This window comes from Mercenaria mercenaria, unplaced genomic scaffold (assembly GCF_021730395.1).
Source record: "Mercenaria mercenaria strain notata unplaced genomic scaffold, MADL_Memer_1 contig_959, whole genome shotgun sequence".
Classification (NCBI taxonomy): Eukaryota; Metazoa; Mollusca; class Bivalvia; order Venerida; family Veneridae; genus Mercenaria; species Mercenaria mercenaria.
The window spans coordinates 7005-26662 of record NW_026463878.1 but is presented as its reverse complement, the minus strand read 5'-3'; the positions used below and the strand labels follow the sequence as shown (position 1 = coordinate 26662).

The 19658-nt window shown below is 34.4% G+C and overlaps 1 protein-coding gene across 3 annotated transcripts in view; it reads right to left on the bottom strand.

Moving 5' to 3' along the window:
- Nucleotides 1-16734, bottom strand: part of LOC128555031 (T-cell-specific guanine nucleotide triphosphate-binding protein 2-like) — a 49079-nt gene extending 32345 nt beyond the window's left edge. The window contains exons 1-6 of one of the 3 annotated variants that reach the window (XM_053536383.1): nucleotides 16525-16734; nucleotides 8208-8312; nucleotides 4378-4479; nucleotides 3128-3258; nucleotides 2667-2816; nucleotides 1402-1517 (exon numbers count right to left, since the gene is read on the bottom strand). In XM_053536383.1, the coding sequence (XP_053392358.1) occupies nucleotides 1402-1517; nucleotides 2667-2816; nucleotides 3128-3236 (375 nt within the window). In that variant the 5' untranslated portion in view covers nucleotides 3237-3258; nucleotides 4378-4479; nucleotides 8208-8312; nucleotides 16525-16734. The remainder of the gene's footprint in view (nucleotides 1-1401; nucleotides 1518-2666; nucleotides 2817-3127; nucleotides 3259-4377; nucleotides 4480-8207; nucleotides 8313-16524) is intronic. The other 2 variants (XM_053536384.1, XM_053536386.1) reach the window with 2 other exon arrangements.
- Nucleotides 16735-19658: the final 2924 nt, after the last annotated feature.

The window sequence follows — 19658 nt, the reverse complement described above, 5'->3', positions numbered from 1 at the left end:
ATGTTATACATGTACTACCTTTTATCTTAACGACTGAGATCTTTCAAAAATGAATAACATAATAATATTGTTGCAGTAAAAGTGACTTTCATTAAGAATACCTCCTGTATTACACTAATTGTAAATTATCAAATGAAAACATGTTTTACATCATGACTCTATGCAGGCTATATAACGGCAGAATAGCTTCCATCCATATCATTTAGAAGCATGGAAGATTTCAAAGTTATCGCCATTTAAACCATAACTTTACTCCAAGAAGCTTCTGAGGCATCAAATATCAATAAACTATTTACACAAATAACACCACAGCTTAATACCTATACACCGAATCATGAACCCGTGTATACATTGGTACCTCTGAACACCATGCAGTCATGGAAAAAGTCGTTTTATACCACAACAAGATGAATTAAACACTACACAAAATTAAACGCAGCAGCAAAAACCTCATATACAACCGTAGTAGCAGATGCAATAGGCATACTTCAAACTCGAAGAGATCAAGGCGGCCATAGCAATGAAATATGTGAAAAAAATCCTTTGGAAAGCATATCGAGTCTGTTCATGAAAAGCAATGACATGTGCAACACCCCTCACAATCCCTAGCACCGGCTAAAGCGGAATTCTATTATTATAATAAATGAACGTACACCATAATTCCAAAGGACCAGAAAATATAACAACACCGGGACCAAGCAAATCTTGTCAAGTTCAACTCTTTCATAAAGGAGAGACAAATCTATTAACAACTACTAGAACGTCAAGAAGTACACAGCTCACAAACACAACGGATCTTCACTCAATTTCTTATTCAAATAAAGTCCCTTCTTATTGTCTGATCATAACAATATGTCACCTTGATTGTAATTGGCTCCATATGCTAATGCTTCCAAAGGTTGATTATTTTTAGTAAAATGACCAGAGTGCCAGATCGTAACTATTTACTGCTAAGGTGATTTGTTTGAACTAAACGCAGTTTATTTGTTGTTATATATCATATGCGCATGATATTGCTAGAAAAAAAAATCATTCTAAACACAGAAACTATGTTATTGCTACGATTTGTTGCTTTTTATCTTATTACAAGGTAAATTTTATTTTTCCACAGTAAGTATTTTGTGTCCTTCAACATACACTGAAAACAAATTAAAGTTATTTAAGTTTAAAAGTGTCGGTTTAAGTAGGCGAGCCCCATCTGAATTAGTATTAGAATTGTTCATGGGCAGAATTCACAGCAGATTAAACCAACCCGCGGCTTATGTCCTGAAATTGGCTTCTTTTTGTTATTTCTGTCATTTTTACAAATTACCAGTATCAACAAGGCTCGGTCTTACTTTAATTTCACTTATAGGATCTCTCACGTGTATGACCTAAATATGTCCTTCTATTACGTTTTACCTTATTTGTTATGTCAGCTAAATCATCCAAAGAAGGAATTTTCCCGCTGCAAGACAAATCAGTTTTTCTTAACGAGTGCGATTCACCAGTGTTTTGGGTCCAGTCTGCTTTATGGCCTGTAAAAAACGATAAAACCTATTTGCTAATTACTGCTAAATAACCTGTATATGTGAAATTGTTATTTCAGTTAAAAGGCGATGCATTCGTAATATACAGAAGTAAAGATTGTTCCTAACGTCGGTATTCAACTTTGAATTGATTTATAACTGATTTGAATAGTTTGTATTTAGTCGTCGTTCATTTCTGTGCCCCTGCTATGACATGAATTAAATAACGCAAGCCCTCAAATAAAGCATAGTATATAAATTTTAAGCATTTTACCTATGACCTTTTACTACCATAATAAGGTCCATTTTGAAAATACAGTAACTTTAAGGGTCACCGTGGCCGTATAGTTAAGACCGTTTACTTTAAATCATTTGCCTCTCAACGATGTGGGCTCCAGGTCACTTAAGGAAGGTCGGTAGTTCTACTCAGGTGCCCTTCCGTGATAAAACAGTGCCCGGATGAGCACCTGCGGACTTCCTCTACCATAAAAAGGTAGAGAGTCGCCATATGACTTGTGTCAGTGCGATATAAAATCCAGCATAAAATAATTTGATGGTAAACATACGTCAAAGTTTAACCATCAAAATCTAAAACGAAAATTCATTTGTTTCAAGCATAAAACCGTTAAAAGTTGCATTAGTATATCATTCAGTAATGGATATTCACAAAAAAGGAAAAGAGTTTATGAAACGTAGTTCGAATAATTTTTAATTGCTGAATTTTAAACAGAACTTTAAAATATCCACAACTAATCAAATTCAGAAGGGCCGTTTTGAAGTATTTCACATTAGAATAGGAATTGTTTCATACTTAGTACATGATAAAGTACCAAGCTAAGACATTGCGGGCAGTCTTTGTTCTGACAGCATTATTTCACATCAGTTGCAACATTTAGGCAGAATTATACAATACGTGATTGAAGTATATGTCCATCAAAAACTTTAGAACATGGCGTTGCTTTTTCTTTTCATCTTATTTTTATTTTTTACATTTTAACAGTTTTATACTCCTGTTTTTCGTTAGGATTGTTTGTAGATAATAGTCCCTAAAACAATATGCTATGTATAATATTCTCAATGGTATCTATTAGGGTTCATTCAAATGGAGGTTACCAAATGGATTAAGATTTGAGCTTCATTTTTGTTACATAACTTTACCTGCATTTGTCTTTGATTTCTTTGTGGTATGCAAAATCAGTAAAGACTTCGGATCTAAATACGGAATTGCACCTTTGTCAACTACACATCCGTCATCGGCTGATTCTAATGTAATCTCTTCCTCAGTGGATATATCAAATATTTCTCTGCCTTTAAATATCAGTTAAACAAAACGCATTTTAGTAGTTGAATATTTCAAAAGTTGCATTGATATAATTTGTTCGAACTTTGACATTACATTGATACTTGTATTTTAAGAAGTATCTGCTACTCTCGACAACAAAAATGAAAGCTAATGTACTTGTTTTGCTTGCTTGACTTCATACAGATTTTTAGAAATTTATTAACTATTAGACCAGCAGTGTTTAATGCCTTGTGACACAAACATTAAGCCAATTCAAGATGCCTGACGCAAATCAGAGGTGACATATAAATGTGTCGTACATGTAATATTTACTTACATTGTTTCATGAAATCCTCGAATGTATGATAGATAAGCAAAATAGGTTTTGCTTTGATGTTATCTGTCACTTTGAAGGGAATTGGTGTTCCGGTGCTGCCATCGTCCATGATTTATTATCTGTTGCAAGTGCTACAAAATACGTTCAAAATAGTAATTGATTATGTATGGAAAATATTATTTACTATTTTTTATTTGCATACAGAAGTATATTTTAAGAATCAAAACAAATTACTGCTCGTTCGCTATCATGATAAATATATTATGTAGAACATGAAATATTATCAACAAGCTTAATGGTTTAAGTTAAACATAAAATGTTAGTTTTTCAAATACACTTTTAATTTACACTTCGTCCCAATAAGGTGCAAAATTACATATGCAATGGATTCATTATTGTATGTTTTAACAGTGTCTCCCTTCCAATAATTTTATAGTAAATTAAATAAAATATAGTCCACTGTCATTTGTAATCCCGCTCGCAGTTGAGAAATATAGCCACATATACAATATTATTTCTCGGTCTAAGACAAAAATAATATAAATGTGTCTCTTCTGGGAACCGCGACTGGATCCGAAAATGATGTCATCATTATGGCGACCGATTACGTTAATAATGCTGCTAAATAATGTCTGAAAAAAATCTGAAAAAATGTTTATAATATCAGATATCATGTCATTCAACAAGCTAATATGACATTTTAAATGTTTATATTTACACTTTCTCAGGAAAAGATATATTTAATTTATCTTAAAATTAACAGTTTAACTTATACCCCACCCACTTAATCTATAATGCATTTTTACACGTCGTTTCTACCTCTTGATATTAATTATTCTTATGGTGTTAAATTTGAAATATGATTACTTCCAAAAGTTAAGAAAAATAACATACAATAAAGGAAGTTATCAATATAAGCTTTAAATAAGTACCAAGAAGGAAAGGAATTTGACGAAGATTCAGTACAAATCAATGTCGGCACAAGCTGTTGTCTATAAGATTATGTGCAAATTACATGTTTTGTTTGCACTTTTATCTTAATCACATTTAAGCATGATCAAGACAAATATGCCAGTAGAAGTTATACAGAATGTTTTAGCTTACTGCAGGTGTTAAATTCATGATAGTCTTCTTAATAATTCAAAATTACTGGTTAATTATATTCATTCAAACTTGACATCAACACTGAAAGTGTTTTACGTAATTCGACTTCAGCCCCACAAAGCTATCTAAACAGTATTATTTATTACCCCTGCATTGAAACGTTCTAGGTTTAACGCGGGCTTTCCGCAATTACGTCCATCTTATTGCATAAAGAAGGTCATCAGGGGCAGGTGGTAATGTTGTCATACCTGGAACAAATTCAAGCAATCATTTCATTTTCTTTCTTTCATCATTTCTTCTCTGCAACTGAGAGTATTTCTCAACAGATTCGAAATGTGGTATACTCATGGTAATGCAAGCAACGTTCCAGCAAAACAGCCTCTTTAAACCGTAGCAATGCAGCAATGCATGTATAGTGTAGAACATGATAAATACATAAACAAAGTAAAGCATATAAACAGCAAGCTCAAAACGTAAAAATAAAGGAACATAGTGTTGCAACGCATTGAAACGGTCAGTTAAAACAACGCTAGTGTGTTTAAAACATTAGTTTGGCAAAAATGCTCACACTCTATATCCCACCATATTCCAATGTTATAGAACAAGTATATTGTGAAATCATTATTATTCATGGGGGATTAATTTCCGTGGATTTCGTGGTTCAGCTCACCCACGAAATTAAGTCCAAACGAACAAATTATGCCCACGATAATGTAAATTGTACTCAATGTCGCCCCCAAAAAAGCAATAACACCATAGCTGTCTGATCTGGTCAGTAGTTGCGTGCATGCGGCAGTACTGACCTGCAGCTTTACCCGTGGTATGCTTACGACATATTCCTCAAAGTAAAAGTAGATACTAAAAATAGAAATTTGACGTAGCGTCACGTGCCAACTGCGTTATTTGATATTTTTCGGCCCCGTTCTGTAATGTTTATATTTACTGACATGTACTAAACTACTATTACTTTGGGACTATTTAATATTATAAATTAATTGCTAGGTTTGCGTCCGATGCATTATTATCCAATTTACATTACACGTTTCTCAGCAGGAAATAACACATGCACAAGTTAAGCAGCTTGTAATTTTAGATGCAGATGTGAAAGAACATTCGCATGAAAGTGCAGCAACCAGTTTATAACAGTTTATGTAAGGAATACTATGTTTATACCAGTTCCATTAATAAAAACAAGAGGACCATGATGTTCCTGAATCGCTCACCTGTCCCCACATGACCCAATTTTGAACTGAGTATGACGTCATTTTTTTCTATTATTTGACATAGTGACCTAGTTTTTGAGCTCATGTGACCCAGTTTTGAACTTGACCTAGATATCATCAAGGTAAAAATTCTGACCAATTTTCATGAAGATCCATTGAAAAATATGGCCTCTAGAGAGGTCACAAGTTTTTTCTATTATTTGACATAATGACCTAGTTTCTGAAGGCACGTGACCCAGTTTTGAACTTTACCTAGATATCATCAAGTTAAACATTCTCACCAATTTTCATGAAGATCTCATGAAAAATATGGCCTTTAGAGAGGTTTCTATTTTTATACCTACTGACCTAGTTTTTGACTACACATGATCCAGTTTCGAACTTTATCTAGATACCATCAAGGTGAACATTCAGACCAATTTTCTTGAAGATCCATTGAAAAAATATGGCCTCTAGAGAGGTCAAATGGTTTTTCTATTTTTAGAAATACTGACCTAGTTTTTGACCGCAGTTGACCCAGTTTTTAACTTGACCTAGATATTATCAAGATGAACATTCAGACCACCTTTCATACTGATCCCATTAAAAATGTGGCCTCTAGAGAGGTCACATTTTTTTTTATTATTTGAACTATTGACCTAGTTTTTGATGGCATGTGATTCAGTTTCAAACTTGACCTAGATATCATCAAGGTGAACATTCTGACCAATTTTCATGAAGATCCATTCAAAAGTATGGCCTCTAGAGAGGTCACAAAGTTTTTCATATTTTTAGACCTACTTACCTAGTTTTTGACCGCAGTTGATCCAGTTTCAAACTAGACCTAGATATCTTAAAGATAAACATTCAGACCAATTTTCATACAGATCCCATGAAAAATATGGCCTCTAGAGAGGTCACAAGGTTTTTTGTATTATTTGACCTACTGACCTAGTTTTTGAAGGCATGTAACCCAGTTTTGAACTTGACCTAGGTATCATCAAGACGAACATTCTGACTAAAATTCATAAAGATCACTGAAAAGTATGGCCTCTAGAGAGGTCAATAGGTTTTTCTATTTTTAGACCTACTGACCTAGTTTTGGACCGCACATGACCCAGTTTCGAACTTGACCTAGATATCATCAAGATGAACATTCTGACCAACGTTCATAAAGATCCCATAAAAATTGTGACCTCTAGAGTGGTCACAAGCAAAAGTTTACGCACGCACAGACGCACGCACGCACGCACGAACGCACGGACGGACGACGGACGCTGCGCGATCACAAAAGCTCACCTTGTCACTTTGTGACGTGTGAGCTAACAACAGCCATGTACGGAACTTTTTTTATGATTTTAGACCATTTATACTGTATAAATCGTGTGTAAAAACATATTTTAGCCACATAAAATCAGTAAATCTATAATAGTAGTTTTTTAATTTGCAATAAAAATAACAAGTTCTTGTATATGTCGGTCATTTTAGCAAAATCTGTAGCAATCAGTTTGCGAGAAGGACACTTTTCATGATGGATATTAAGACTGCGTGATGAAACATTTGCCATCGTCTTGCATCCTGAGTAACTCTTGGAAGTTCTGGGATGATTCTATCAATTGTCAAGAGCAGGCACAAAAATTAATAACATTTTTGGAGAATTTTCATAACATTTTCATGAAAGAATTATCGCTGTCAAAAGTGTCTTTCTTGAAATCACAATTGTCAACGGCAAAGAACATATGGCGACCTTTCACCAAGGTTCTTGGAATATAGACACCCTAATTAGAGAACGGCTGCTGTATATTATTATCAGCTATCTAAATATAGTGGGCTAAAAGTAGACTACCTAATAACATAACCCGTATAAGAACTATTTTAGGTCTGTATTTCTTGATGTTTAAGGTATAACATACCGACCCACTGCAACCTGTAAATGTTATAAGTTATGACCACGAATAGCTGCATGTATGCGTGCATGTAAGGGTCGAGCACATAAGATTTTGTGACGAGTTGAGAACGTAACTTTCCATGACATGTTCAAATTGTCACTCTCCCTTTCCGCAGAAGGACCCAGAATAAACCAACGTAGAAAACGTGCAATGAAATAGGTATGGAATTTCAAAGATGATCTTGATTATCAGCAGTAACTATTACCGATCCTGTAAGTACCAGCCTTAGGGATGACTATATTTTTTTCCTTTACAATTTAGCCTTTCCGGCCAAAAACTGAATTGCTATGTATTGGTTTCATCGACAGAAGCTTGGCACATTTTGTGTTTATTGCCGAATTTAGAAATATTTGAAATGTTGTAAGACTTTTTCATGGCCTTCTTCATCCACAGAGCTTTGACCTTTTTCAAATATAAATAAATAAATAAATAAATAAATATATATATATATATATATATATATATATATATATATATATATATATATATATATATATATATATATATATATATATATATATATATATTTGTATTTGCGAGTGCCTTTCTTGAAAGAAAACAAATATGCTTTTCCCCTAAAAGGATCATTATAACTTCTAGTAAGTACAAGGGGTATTTGTTTATATTCAGGCACATTTAACTCTACTGCTTCAGCAATAATAATCGAATCGTATCTGATTTTAGCGCGATACATTTTGTCCCTACTGACGCGGCTCAATCACAATTCCTTTACCAAGATGCAAAGTCAGTCTATTTCAGAGAAATCACTATCATCATATCAAATGCGTTATCGAATGGTAGAAAAGATTGGTGCATAAGCCTTACCATATCATACATAGATTCCATATTGTGCAAAGTTGTACTACTGGTGCTTAGTGTTGTTGAGATCAGACATTTTAATACATCTTTGCAGGTATAACACAATAATATCTAAAAGGAAAAATACAGAGAACATATAAACAAACAGAAGTTAAAACATTGTCAAACTAGATGCCCACGGGCAACATGTCGAGCCCGTCAGCTGTCAAAAAGACTGGGAGGAGTTGCACACGACACTCTATCTCATTGAGGCAAACAATTATGCCATATAAAAAAAAGGTTGCAAAAAGTTACAATATAAATTATTTGTAGTAACTCCAAAGGGAAGTAAATTTAAAAAAAAAGATTGTAAGTCCACATAAAAATCCTTACCAGTAGAGATAGGTCAAAATACACCTCAAAATTGGATGTAACATGCATGTTGTACTACAGAAAAGTGGTCTTGAATTTTCCCTACGACCAATAATAAAAAAAAGTTATAATATAAGCTATTTATAATAACAACAAAGGGAAGTAATTCTAGGTTCTTGCGCATGACACTCCGTCTCATGATGGTGAACAATTGTGCCAAGTTACATCAAAATCCCTCTATGCATTCTTGTATCTGACCTTTGACCTCTAAGTGTGACCTTGACCTTTGACCTAAGGACCTGGTTCTTGAGCATGACACTCCATCTCATGGTGGTTGACATTTGTATATCAAAATCCCTCCATGCACGAAGAAGAAATGCTCCGGACAAAGTTGTCATTCTTGTATCCTTTGACCTCTAAGTGTGACCTTGACCTTAGACCTAGGGACCTGATTCATGCGCTTGACACTCCATCTCATGATAGTGAACAATTGTGCCAAGTTACATCAAAATCCCTCCATGCATGATAAAGAAATGCTCCAGACAAAGTCGTTATTGAATTTGACGTTTGACCTTTAAGAGTGACCTTAACCTTTGAGATAGGAACCTAGGGTTTGCGCATGACACTCGGTCTCACTGAGATTAACATTCATGCTAAATATAAACAAGATTGCTCCATGCATGTCAAAGTTATGGTCCGGACAAACAAATCCGGACGGACGTACGCACGGACGCACGCACGCACATACACCGAACACCTATTTGGACAACTATGTCTTCGCTTCCGCAAGCGGGCTTGACAAAATGTTAGAAGCAAATTGATTGATGTGTTTTATACAGAGGCTTAAATAATTATGAAACGATTGTAAATGCGCCACATTTGTCAATGAATGCTGTCTATATTTTACGGAAGAGCGATAAATTATAGTTAAAACATTTCGCGACACATCAATTTGAATGTGTCAATAGCAGTTAAATGAATGTTGAAACAACAGCAACAAAAGCGGAAAGTAGCTTCTGAATAGTTATATGTCTTTACCTTGGCAAAATATATAAACTAACTGTGTTCTCTGCAATCACTATTAAAATAAAGTAATAACCATTTGCTTCAAACAAACTTCCAGAATTTTATTGGCGTAACATATTTATTCTGTATTTTCTTACTTTATTAAATATGTAGAATACAAACCTAACGCACAACCATTCATACTCAGAAACATGTTTATTTCTTTCCATAAATACTATGCGATAATTGTTCATACATTCAAATATAAAATGTGGGCATAATTTATCTTTAATGTTGTATAACTGAGTTTCTTTTATTCAAAATAACATATAACTCAATATGTGTACGATGTAAACTACTAAAATGACTCACTTTTAGTATCGATGCTGATGAGAGATTTAATTAAAAAAATGACCGGCATTTTGATGACGTCATAATTCGGTCCAGTCGCAGAATTCAGACTTGCGTAGAAGCTTAAAATGGACATCAGACATTACGAAAAAGATTGGTATATGTCGCCATTCAATCGCACGGGACCAAACATATGGCTCTAAGCGAACACACTATGGGAACACTTACTTGGATAGAATATTTTTTGTAACATTCCATTGATCTATAAGTAATATTCATTGTTGCAGGAATAGGTTTACTTTGTATTTATAGATCTGTGAACCAAGCCAGCGTGTTTGTTATAGCCGCAAACTGAATTAAAGTATTAGTTGATTTATTGAACATTAAAATTCACCAGTTTTCTTGGTACATTTTTGCAACTCTTCGTTTATTCTACTCTTTGATTGATTGTTTTTAATAATTCTCAATATGTTATATATTAGTATCATACACCGTCTGTTCCTATGGTTAAACAATTGCAAACATTGATAAGACAATTGGTTGAATTAATCGGCAGAGTTTCAGTTTGTAGCTTAATTAAAAGCTTTTGAATAAGACATTTTGTTGAGGTGTATAATCACACTGGTTATTCGGGTACCTACTTGTGTGAGCGATACCGCCCTCGTGTGATTAATGTACATGTTGGTGAACAGGAAATTCACACCTTTAACAGCTTATTATTTCGTATTTAACTGAAGATTTGAAAAGTTTTAGTATTGAATGTGTAAGAACATACCTTAACTATATCCATGTCAAATATCTATCTAATATAATCTGAATAACTGTGAAAAAATACGTTTTTTTTGCTGCGAAAATGAAGATATTTTTAGGCGATGGTATATATTTTCACGATTGATGGTATTATTTCGGATTATATGAGGAAATTTTTGTTAGGAAAATGAAAAGCAGTCATTCTATGTGTTAACCGTTACTTTCATTTCACAAAAACTGGAATCACAGTAAAATTAGATCGATTTTTTCGAAGACAGTGTGTAGAAAAACAGATACCTCTGACGATGTACCATGGTACCATCCTCGTTGTTTCTGCCAGTCGAGCGGATACCGTCCTCGTTATTGAAATGAGCATTACATTGAGGCAGACCCATTTTCTAACTTAGCGATAACATGCAATGACCAGCCAAGATAAAGATAAAACTTTAGTCTTTTATGCCCTCCAGCTACTGGAATCAGCTTATCCGGAGAAAAACTCACATCGCTTCAAATTCGCTATCAACTTAGTATCAAGATCCATCTACATAGACACATTCTTATGTGTATTTTCAATTGAATATTGCTTCCGTACATTTTGTCTTGTTATTTAAGTTGTTACAGGGTATAAAATGTTCATAGCAAAAAAAAAACAAAATTAAATTTGTTCAGAAATTCTATGATTTTTGTCAAATATTTTATTGCGATTGACTAATGTTTCTCAGCGTTTTGAGGAATAAAGCCAGTAATTCGGTCGAAAATGTGCTTCGTCAAGAGTAGTCGAAAGAAGCCAGTAGTAAACAGATCCTTATTTCTCCATGTTTTGTTTTTTTCGAAAATTCGTATGGAACATGTGCTTTAATCACACATTTTACTGCAAGAATACATCATGCACAGGGCCGGATCCAGAAATTTTTGACTGGGGGGCGAGGGGGTGGGGGGTGTTGAGAGCAAGGTATTGGCCCATGTTAGACGTTTGGCAGGGGTTCCGGGGTCAGGGGGCCGGTCAGGGGGACTCCTGGAATTTTTTGAAATACAGGCAGAAAATGATGTCCTCTGGTGTATTTTAGGTCTAAATTTCGAAGTATTGGAGGGGTACGATACTTCCCTCTTGATTGGGGGGTCAGGGGGGCTCTCCCCTGGAAAATTTTGAAATACAGGTATTAAATGGTGGCCTCTGGTATATTTCTGGGTCTAAATTTTGAGAAATAATGATTTGCCAAAATAGTAGGGTGCATCTTTGATGTGTATGTCACTTCTCGGCCAACTGGGGAGGCACGGGCCCCCTCGGCCGGGCCCTGGATCCGGGCTTGATGCATGAAATGAGATGGTTTATGTTTATAGGCCTACACTCCACACTGCAAGTTTTGCGGATCGAAACCGAAAGTAGGGGTTTATTGTGCGAACATGAGCATATTTTAGGGTAGCAGACTACAATTGACTGGCATTTTACTAGGAACTATTACACTCCCACTTTATTTTCATCGTTACTTTAAGTTATGATATAACCTTCATGAAAAAAAGGTTTTGGAAAAAATGATGTTCTGTTATTTAAGATAGGTAAAGAGGTCATGAAGTTTAGTAGGTTTGCATGTTTGTCGAACAATTCAAGCATCGAGGAATTTGCTTATCATCAAAATAAGAGCTAAAAGGATGGGAAATGAAACAAAAAAAGAAGAAAAAAACGTCGAGAAATTTTGGTGAACTGGGTCCACCCTATGCTTGCTCTGGGTAACATTTTGTACATCATTTCAAAGTTATTACAGCTCGTCTGATACTTAAACTTTAACAAAATATCATCTTACCTGTCTTATCGCCTGTTGCTAATTCTGTATTGCAAATGGTGATTATGAATCTAAGGGGAGTAAGTTAAAGTATAAACAAACCAATCTGTTTTTATATTGTGCCTTTGTAGATTACAAGAAAGCGTTTGATTTTGCCGATCGTATGTGTTTATGGAATAAATTGCTGCAGCATAACATTGATGACAAAGTCTTTGAGGCTATATATGCAATATATGATAAAGCCAAATCTTGTGTAAAGTGTAGCCAAGGTCTATCAAATTTCTTTATTATAGCTCAACTGGTGTACGACAAGGTGAACATTTATCACCAATCTTATTTTCTGTTTTCTTGAATGATTTAGTCTCACGTATGCCTATTTTTTTTCAGGACTAGTGGAATTATCAAACAATGTAAAGGACCTGCTTAATGATTACATTTCAGAAATGTTTTCAAGTTATTTTTGTTACTTTATGCAGATGATACAGTGTTATTTGCAGAATCGAATCCGAAAATGATTTACAAACAACATTAAATGTTATGTCAGAATATTGTTATATTTGGAAACTTACAGTTTATTCCAATAAAACTAAGGTTGTTATTTTTTCACGTGTAAAAATGCGAAACAAGCCTACCTTTTATTATAATAATGCGGCATTTGAAGTAGTAGATGACTTCAGTTATCTAGGAATTTTATTTAACAACAATGGTTACTTCAATAAAACTAAAATGTATTTGGTTGACCAAGCTAGAAAATATATGTATGCTCTGTTGAAAAAAATGTAGGAAGTTGCAGCTTAGTATTGATTTATAATTACGTTTATTTGAGTCTGTGGTTCAACCAATATGGATCAGAGGTATGGGGTTGTAGTGATGTTAGCATTGTTAAAAGTTTTCAGCTTAAATTTTTTTTAAAAATGGTACTGAAGGTTAAAAAAGTCAACACCTAATGTCATGTTTTTGGCAAGCTTGGTGTATTACCAATAGATGTTATAATTAGAAATAGAATATTGAACTACTGGTGTACAATTATTAATGGTAAACAAAAAAAGAAGATAAATTGTATAATTTAAAGGTTCATGTAGAGACTCCATCAGAAAATGTAAATTATTGTTCTTGGATTTTATATGTAAAAGAACTTTTAGAGCAACTTGGAGCAACTGGTTGAATCAATCAGTATTTTCACCAGTGTATTTCCGCAATAATGTACAACAGAGGTTGAACGCCAGTTTATTCAATCATTCAATCATGGAATGAAAAAACAAACTTTGCAAATTTCCAGAAAATGTTTGTGGTACAGAATATTTATAACAACCTTTGAGTTTGAAAATTATTTTAAAGTTTTACCAAAAATCTCGTAATATCCATGTGTCATTTCCGATGTAGGAAAAATTTGTTACAAGTTGAAAGAGGGATATTTTTGAATATTGAGCTCAATAACAGGACTTGTTATCTTTGTGATAATACATCTTTAGGAGATGAATTTCATTACATTATAGAATGTCCGTACTTATATTTAGACAGAGTAAAAAATACACCAAATGACTTTCAACAGTCTAATGTCATTTCAACTTTTATTCCATAGTAATGATAGTACTCTTCTTTTTAAGTTAGCATTGTTTGTACAGAAAATGCTTCAATTTTTTTTTTTGGAGGAATAGGTGTTTGTCACTGACAGTTATTTGTTGGTCATGTAAAACACTGATTTCAAACCTGGTTAATTCTAAATGTACGCCGTCCTTTATCTTTTAGCTTACAAAATATCTGTATCAGATCTATTATGACCGTAAAACTACTGTTTTATTTTATGTAGGCCCTTTAAGTGTTTGTTTTGTTAAATTTGTTGTTATTATAATACTGATGCCCGTATGGGTCCAGTTATAAATAAAATTTTGAAATCTTGAATCTCACAGATTTCCTCCCTTGACGTACATTTAACGTTTACAACCACTGTGAGGAGTGTGTGAACAAACATAAAAAGAGATTGGGTCTGATAACCAGACTTCCATATCTACTTCATTTTCTTCAGTTTGTCACCTGTAAGACACTTATACAGTAGTGTATATTGTATGCACTTGTAAATAAGTCGCATAATAAGCACGAACTTAATGGAGGGTGCACCTATAATTACAAGATACGATAAAATGCAGATTTTGAAGCCGCAGCCTTTCCCTATACGAATACATGTCCAGAGAGAGGTCCAAGAACAACTCAAAACAACTAGTCGTTCCAAAAAGCAAAACTGTGAGGTACGATGATCGCAGATTTTCTTCAGCTGCACCGAAGTTATGGAATGCTCTTCCGGCTACCATTAGGACGCTAAACGCTTGCCAATGGATGCTTTCAAAAGATCATTAAAACATACCTTTTCTTTATGGTCTATTGAAACTAACTTTGCACTGGAAAACAAGCTGTATATGACATTGCAATAGAAACTATTTACTGTTGTTTATTATTCTTTATAATATCTAGTACGATTTAAATGTGGAGTAAAATCTGATTCGGGCTAAATACCTTTATTGTTGATATGTTTTTGTGTTGTATTGAGTGTCCATATAATTCTGTGATATGTAGTTTGTACAGCGCTTTTGAGCGTTTATTTATGGGTGAAAAGAGCGCTATAAAAATCTGGTAAATAATAAAAATAATAATAATAATAATAATAATATGCTTTTACATCTTACATAATGGCACGTTTGGTACATATCTTCGTACATCATTGAAGAGTCGCAAAGTTGTAGAAAATGAAATCCAATAGATATCTTGTAATTGCGTCAGAACGTAGAGTAATGCCCAGGTTTGACAACGGTAAACAGTCATACGATATACGAGTACTTGAAAACCAATTCAGATAATTATGTTCTTTTCTTACTACTGTTGATTACATAATTTGCAATGGCATAATTGGTAACTAAATTTCAGAAGCCCTTATACAACATTCTTGAAAATACCAAATCAATATGTCAATGTTATACTTGGTTGTTGAGACATATCAATACGTATATTAATGATTAGAATGCGGAATTGACATGCCTCAAATAGTTTGTTTCACTTCAGACTTTATAATTAGAACTAATTTTCCCTCTCCGTAGGTGGAGAGATATACATTTGATATCGTCTTTCCGTCCGAAATTGAAAATGTTTATAATTGAAATAGTATTTTAACTAGGATCACCAAAACACACATACTGATTAATTAATACATGACCTTTGTACAGATATTGTATTATTCCCTTTGATCCAGTTAGAGTTTTTCCCTTAATTTGATAAAGGGTTGATTTTTTTTGGACATAGTTTTGATTATTTTTCTGTGTACCTTATTGACGGCTCATCATCTAGCTTGATACAATATAGACCAATATAAGGCGGTGGTGCACGCCTAATTTTCATCAAGATAAAGTTCAGTAACTTTAGAGATATTTCCCTTTAATTGTTTTACAATTAAGTCATAAACAATTATTCATTGATGGTTCTTCATCAAATTTAATACAAACATATGTAATTATAGGATTTTCGTGTATGAACATCTTTCATCAGGATCACTTCAGTAACTTCACAGCTATTGCACTTTAACTGTTATACAATCAATAAAGTCCCACATAATAAAGTAACACATTGATAGATTTGATGAACTTAAATACACATGTAAATCAATGTAGGGCAGCTGTGAGCATGTAACTTTTGTAAGAATATCTTAACTAACTTTAGAGTTATTGCCTTATTCTCTGTTACTTTAAGAATATCTTACTCTATATATTCAAAATATAAATCAAACTATACCCAAATCAGTCAATGGAACATAACATGTGTATATATTGAAAATACGTATCTTTCAAAATATAGTCCCCTAATTGAGGAGGCTAATTCACAAAACAACCTATTCAGCGGAGGATAAAAAATCACACGGTAAGATTTTTATGTAACAGTTATTTCCCTTAACATATATGTAATGGTAAAAGGATAACTCGCAATATTAGTTAACCGCGTGTGAAACAAAATTTAACAGGCGGTTAGTTTATTATGTAAAAGTTTCGAACAACCAGCCCTGTTCTTTAAAAGTTTTGTTATATTTTGAAATCAAAACGTACCGTATAATTGTCACAAATCCGTAAGTCTGTAGATTTCAAACCACTCCATCTGCATATTTTTATAAGATTAATTTATTTTAATATTCCTGTAGACACTGTATCGCTGACGGACCCGTAAACGTCTTTTGTGCCTCATTTAAATTCAAATACTTTATTCCGTGCGTTGCGTGTTAATCGGCTGTTTGTCGTCAGTCAATCTATTTCATAATTGATATAAAATCTATATTGTGTTCTGGCATGGATTTCAATAACAACTCTTTTACGCCAAGTATGATAAAACAGACTTTATGAAGGGGGACTTTTGAACACTAGAAGCGCCTGTCCGTGTGGTAGAATAAACTTCAATATTATTATCATTTGATTCAAACGATGAAATACTGCTACAAATGTCCATGAAAACTATACAAAATTTGTATATTGATCTTATTGAAAGAGGCATACCATAGGCTAGATCTAAACAAGATTTAATGAACAATAGATTGATCAAGTGGGATTGAATTAATATTGTATATAATGGTTCTGGTATGAAAGAAAACATACACCAAATGTCAACTGAACCAAGTAAACTTCTTTAACCCTTGATCTTATATCATGATGAAGCTAAACAATGCTGACACCTGCCTTTGTTATATGAAATTCTCACGTACCTCCGTTCAATATCTTGTTACTTAAAGATAAATAGTCTAAACATACAAACAGATAAAATCGATTGAAAAATGTTAACAGAAAACATATTAACCTTCATCCAATTTAAGACAAACGAAGATCAAAATGAATGAAAAATAGGATGAAGTAAAATGCAGGAACTTGAATCTTGTAAGGTCAAGGGAGAAAATAAAAAGTAAGGAAAGATTTACCGGAAGCATAGAACATCCCAAACACGATTATGTAGCCTTGCAACGGGAAGTAGAGCCACAGAAAAAATCTGTAAAGGAAAAATATAGTGGACGGGTGGTTTAAATAATCCAAGAAGTACATTTTAATTATATGCAAAATACAACAATGGGTGAAGGGTAAATAAAAAGTTTGGGATGTTGGGAAAAGTGAAAAAGCAATGGCGAATATTCAAGAGGGAAAGTCACGCTCAAAAACCGCGGTCTCCCTACAATGCAATCCACAGCAATTCAAGCACACACGCACACGCAAACAAACAGACGACAGGAAATCAAGAAGAGGAAAGAAACACAAACAACAAACCAGACAATTTACGTAACATAAGCAAGTTGAAAAGGGGCACCGCCTTGGCACGATCATAACCTGCATAAACAAGAATTGGGGTTTTAACGTGGTTTGGGCATGCCCACATCCAACAAATCGCAAGCACATACACGCACACACGGACGCACGCACACGCACACACAAGCACACACACACGCACACACGCACGCACACACACGTGTGTGTGAGTTTGTAAACGCTACCAACTGGGTAATTTCGTATGAATACACACCAACGTACTGGGGATACGCCTCGAACCGGGGAATTCCCCAGTTCATTTTAACAATACCACGTTATTTCTGACCTTCAAATTAGTCATATCTCGAAATCTGAGCTGATTCTGAGCGATAGAAATTTATTCCCTGGTCATACACATATCTCACACACAATCAGAATTTTACAACGGTGTGTATCTTTCGCTATTTACTGCAGTTCCCCAGTTTACCTGTATACAACTCGTAGTACATACTAATCAATCGGCTACAAAAAGCCAAAATAAACAAAATGCAACAGCGGGGAATCAGATTCCGGAAATAACTGCCGCGAGTACAGATAGCCAAAAGTTAGATTTTATTCTTGGAACAGTAATGCAAATACAGAAAGATCACGAAGGTCTCAGGCGAATGATAGATTCAAAATTGGACAGACTTCGACTTGAAATGAAAGAAACGATTGATGTGAAAGTCAGGGCCTTACGTGACGAGTTGTCAATGGATATTAACCAACAGAGCAACCGCTTAGACAACGTAGTGACAACAATTCAGTCAATGCAGACTCGACTTGACAATTTAGAGCAGGCAAGCTCGAATGCTCCGGGCGATAATCATAACGGTAATCAAGGGCATGATCTCGGTCATTCACGTAATCCTATACATGGTAGGCGTCATAGTAATCCCTTAAACGATACAGACTTAACGATAACCGCAAGCGGGATACCAGCTAATGATGGAGAGGACCTTATTACAATTGCCAATAATTTAATTGCTGCATTGGGAGAAGATGTGTCGCACAATGTACTGGTCACAGGGGCCTGTAGACTACCTACAAGATTTGTGAATTGACCACCTTTGATAAAAATCAGCTTTCAAAATGTTGAAGAAAAGATTCTAGTGCTCAGGAATAAACTGAATTTGAAAAATACTGTTGACTATAAAAGTGTGTACCTTAAAAGTTGTAAGTCACATATTGAAAGGCTAATAGAACTAAATGCACGTGCAGTACTGAGAGAATTGCCACAAGGACGCTCATACAGAGTAAATGCAAATGGTCGTATAATTAAGCGTGAGAGGCAACAAGAACACACTGCTGGGAACCAGCACAACAACATGGAATAGGAAACATCCGGTCCAAATGGGTATTTAAGAATAGCCCATTTGAACGTCTGTGGATGGACTAGGGACAACAGTGAACTTAGGTCGAAAATTATTCAATGCATTGATTCGGATATTATTTCTCTTAGTGAAACACATTTAAGAGATCAGCAAAACTTGGATGTTGAAGGTTACACTTGGTTTGGATTTAATCGGGTAGACATTCATAGAAATGCACCAAAAGCTGTGCGATTGTATTATCACAGAAATGAATAATTATATTCCAAAATATAATTCTTCGACGAGAACAAGAAAGAAATACAAACACAGGAAACCCTACTGGGACGAAAACCTGGCTAACCTTTGGAATGATATGAGAGCAAAAGAGAATTCATTTTTACGGTGCAAAGGCAATAGACACATAAAAACTACATTGCGTGAGCAATACATTGCCGCTAGAAACTTGTTTGATAAAACATTACACACGACGGAACGCCAGTACAGAACAGCAGTGGCAATGGACATTGAGGATATGTCTTCTACTAATCCGCGAGACTTCTGGGACAAGATACGACGGCTGGGCCCACGGCAAAATAAATCAATACC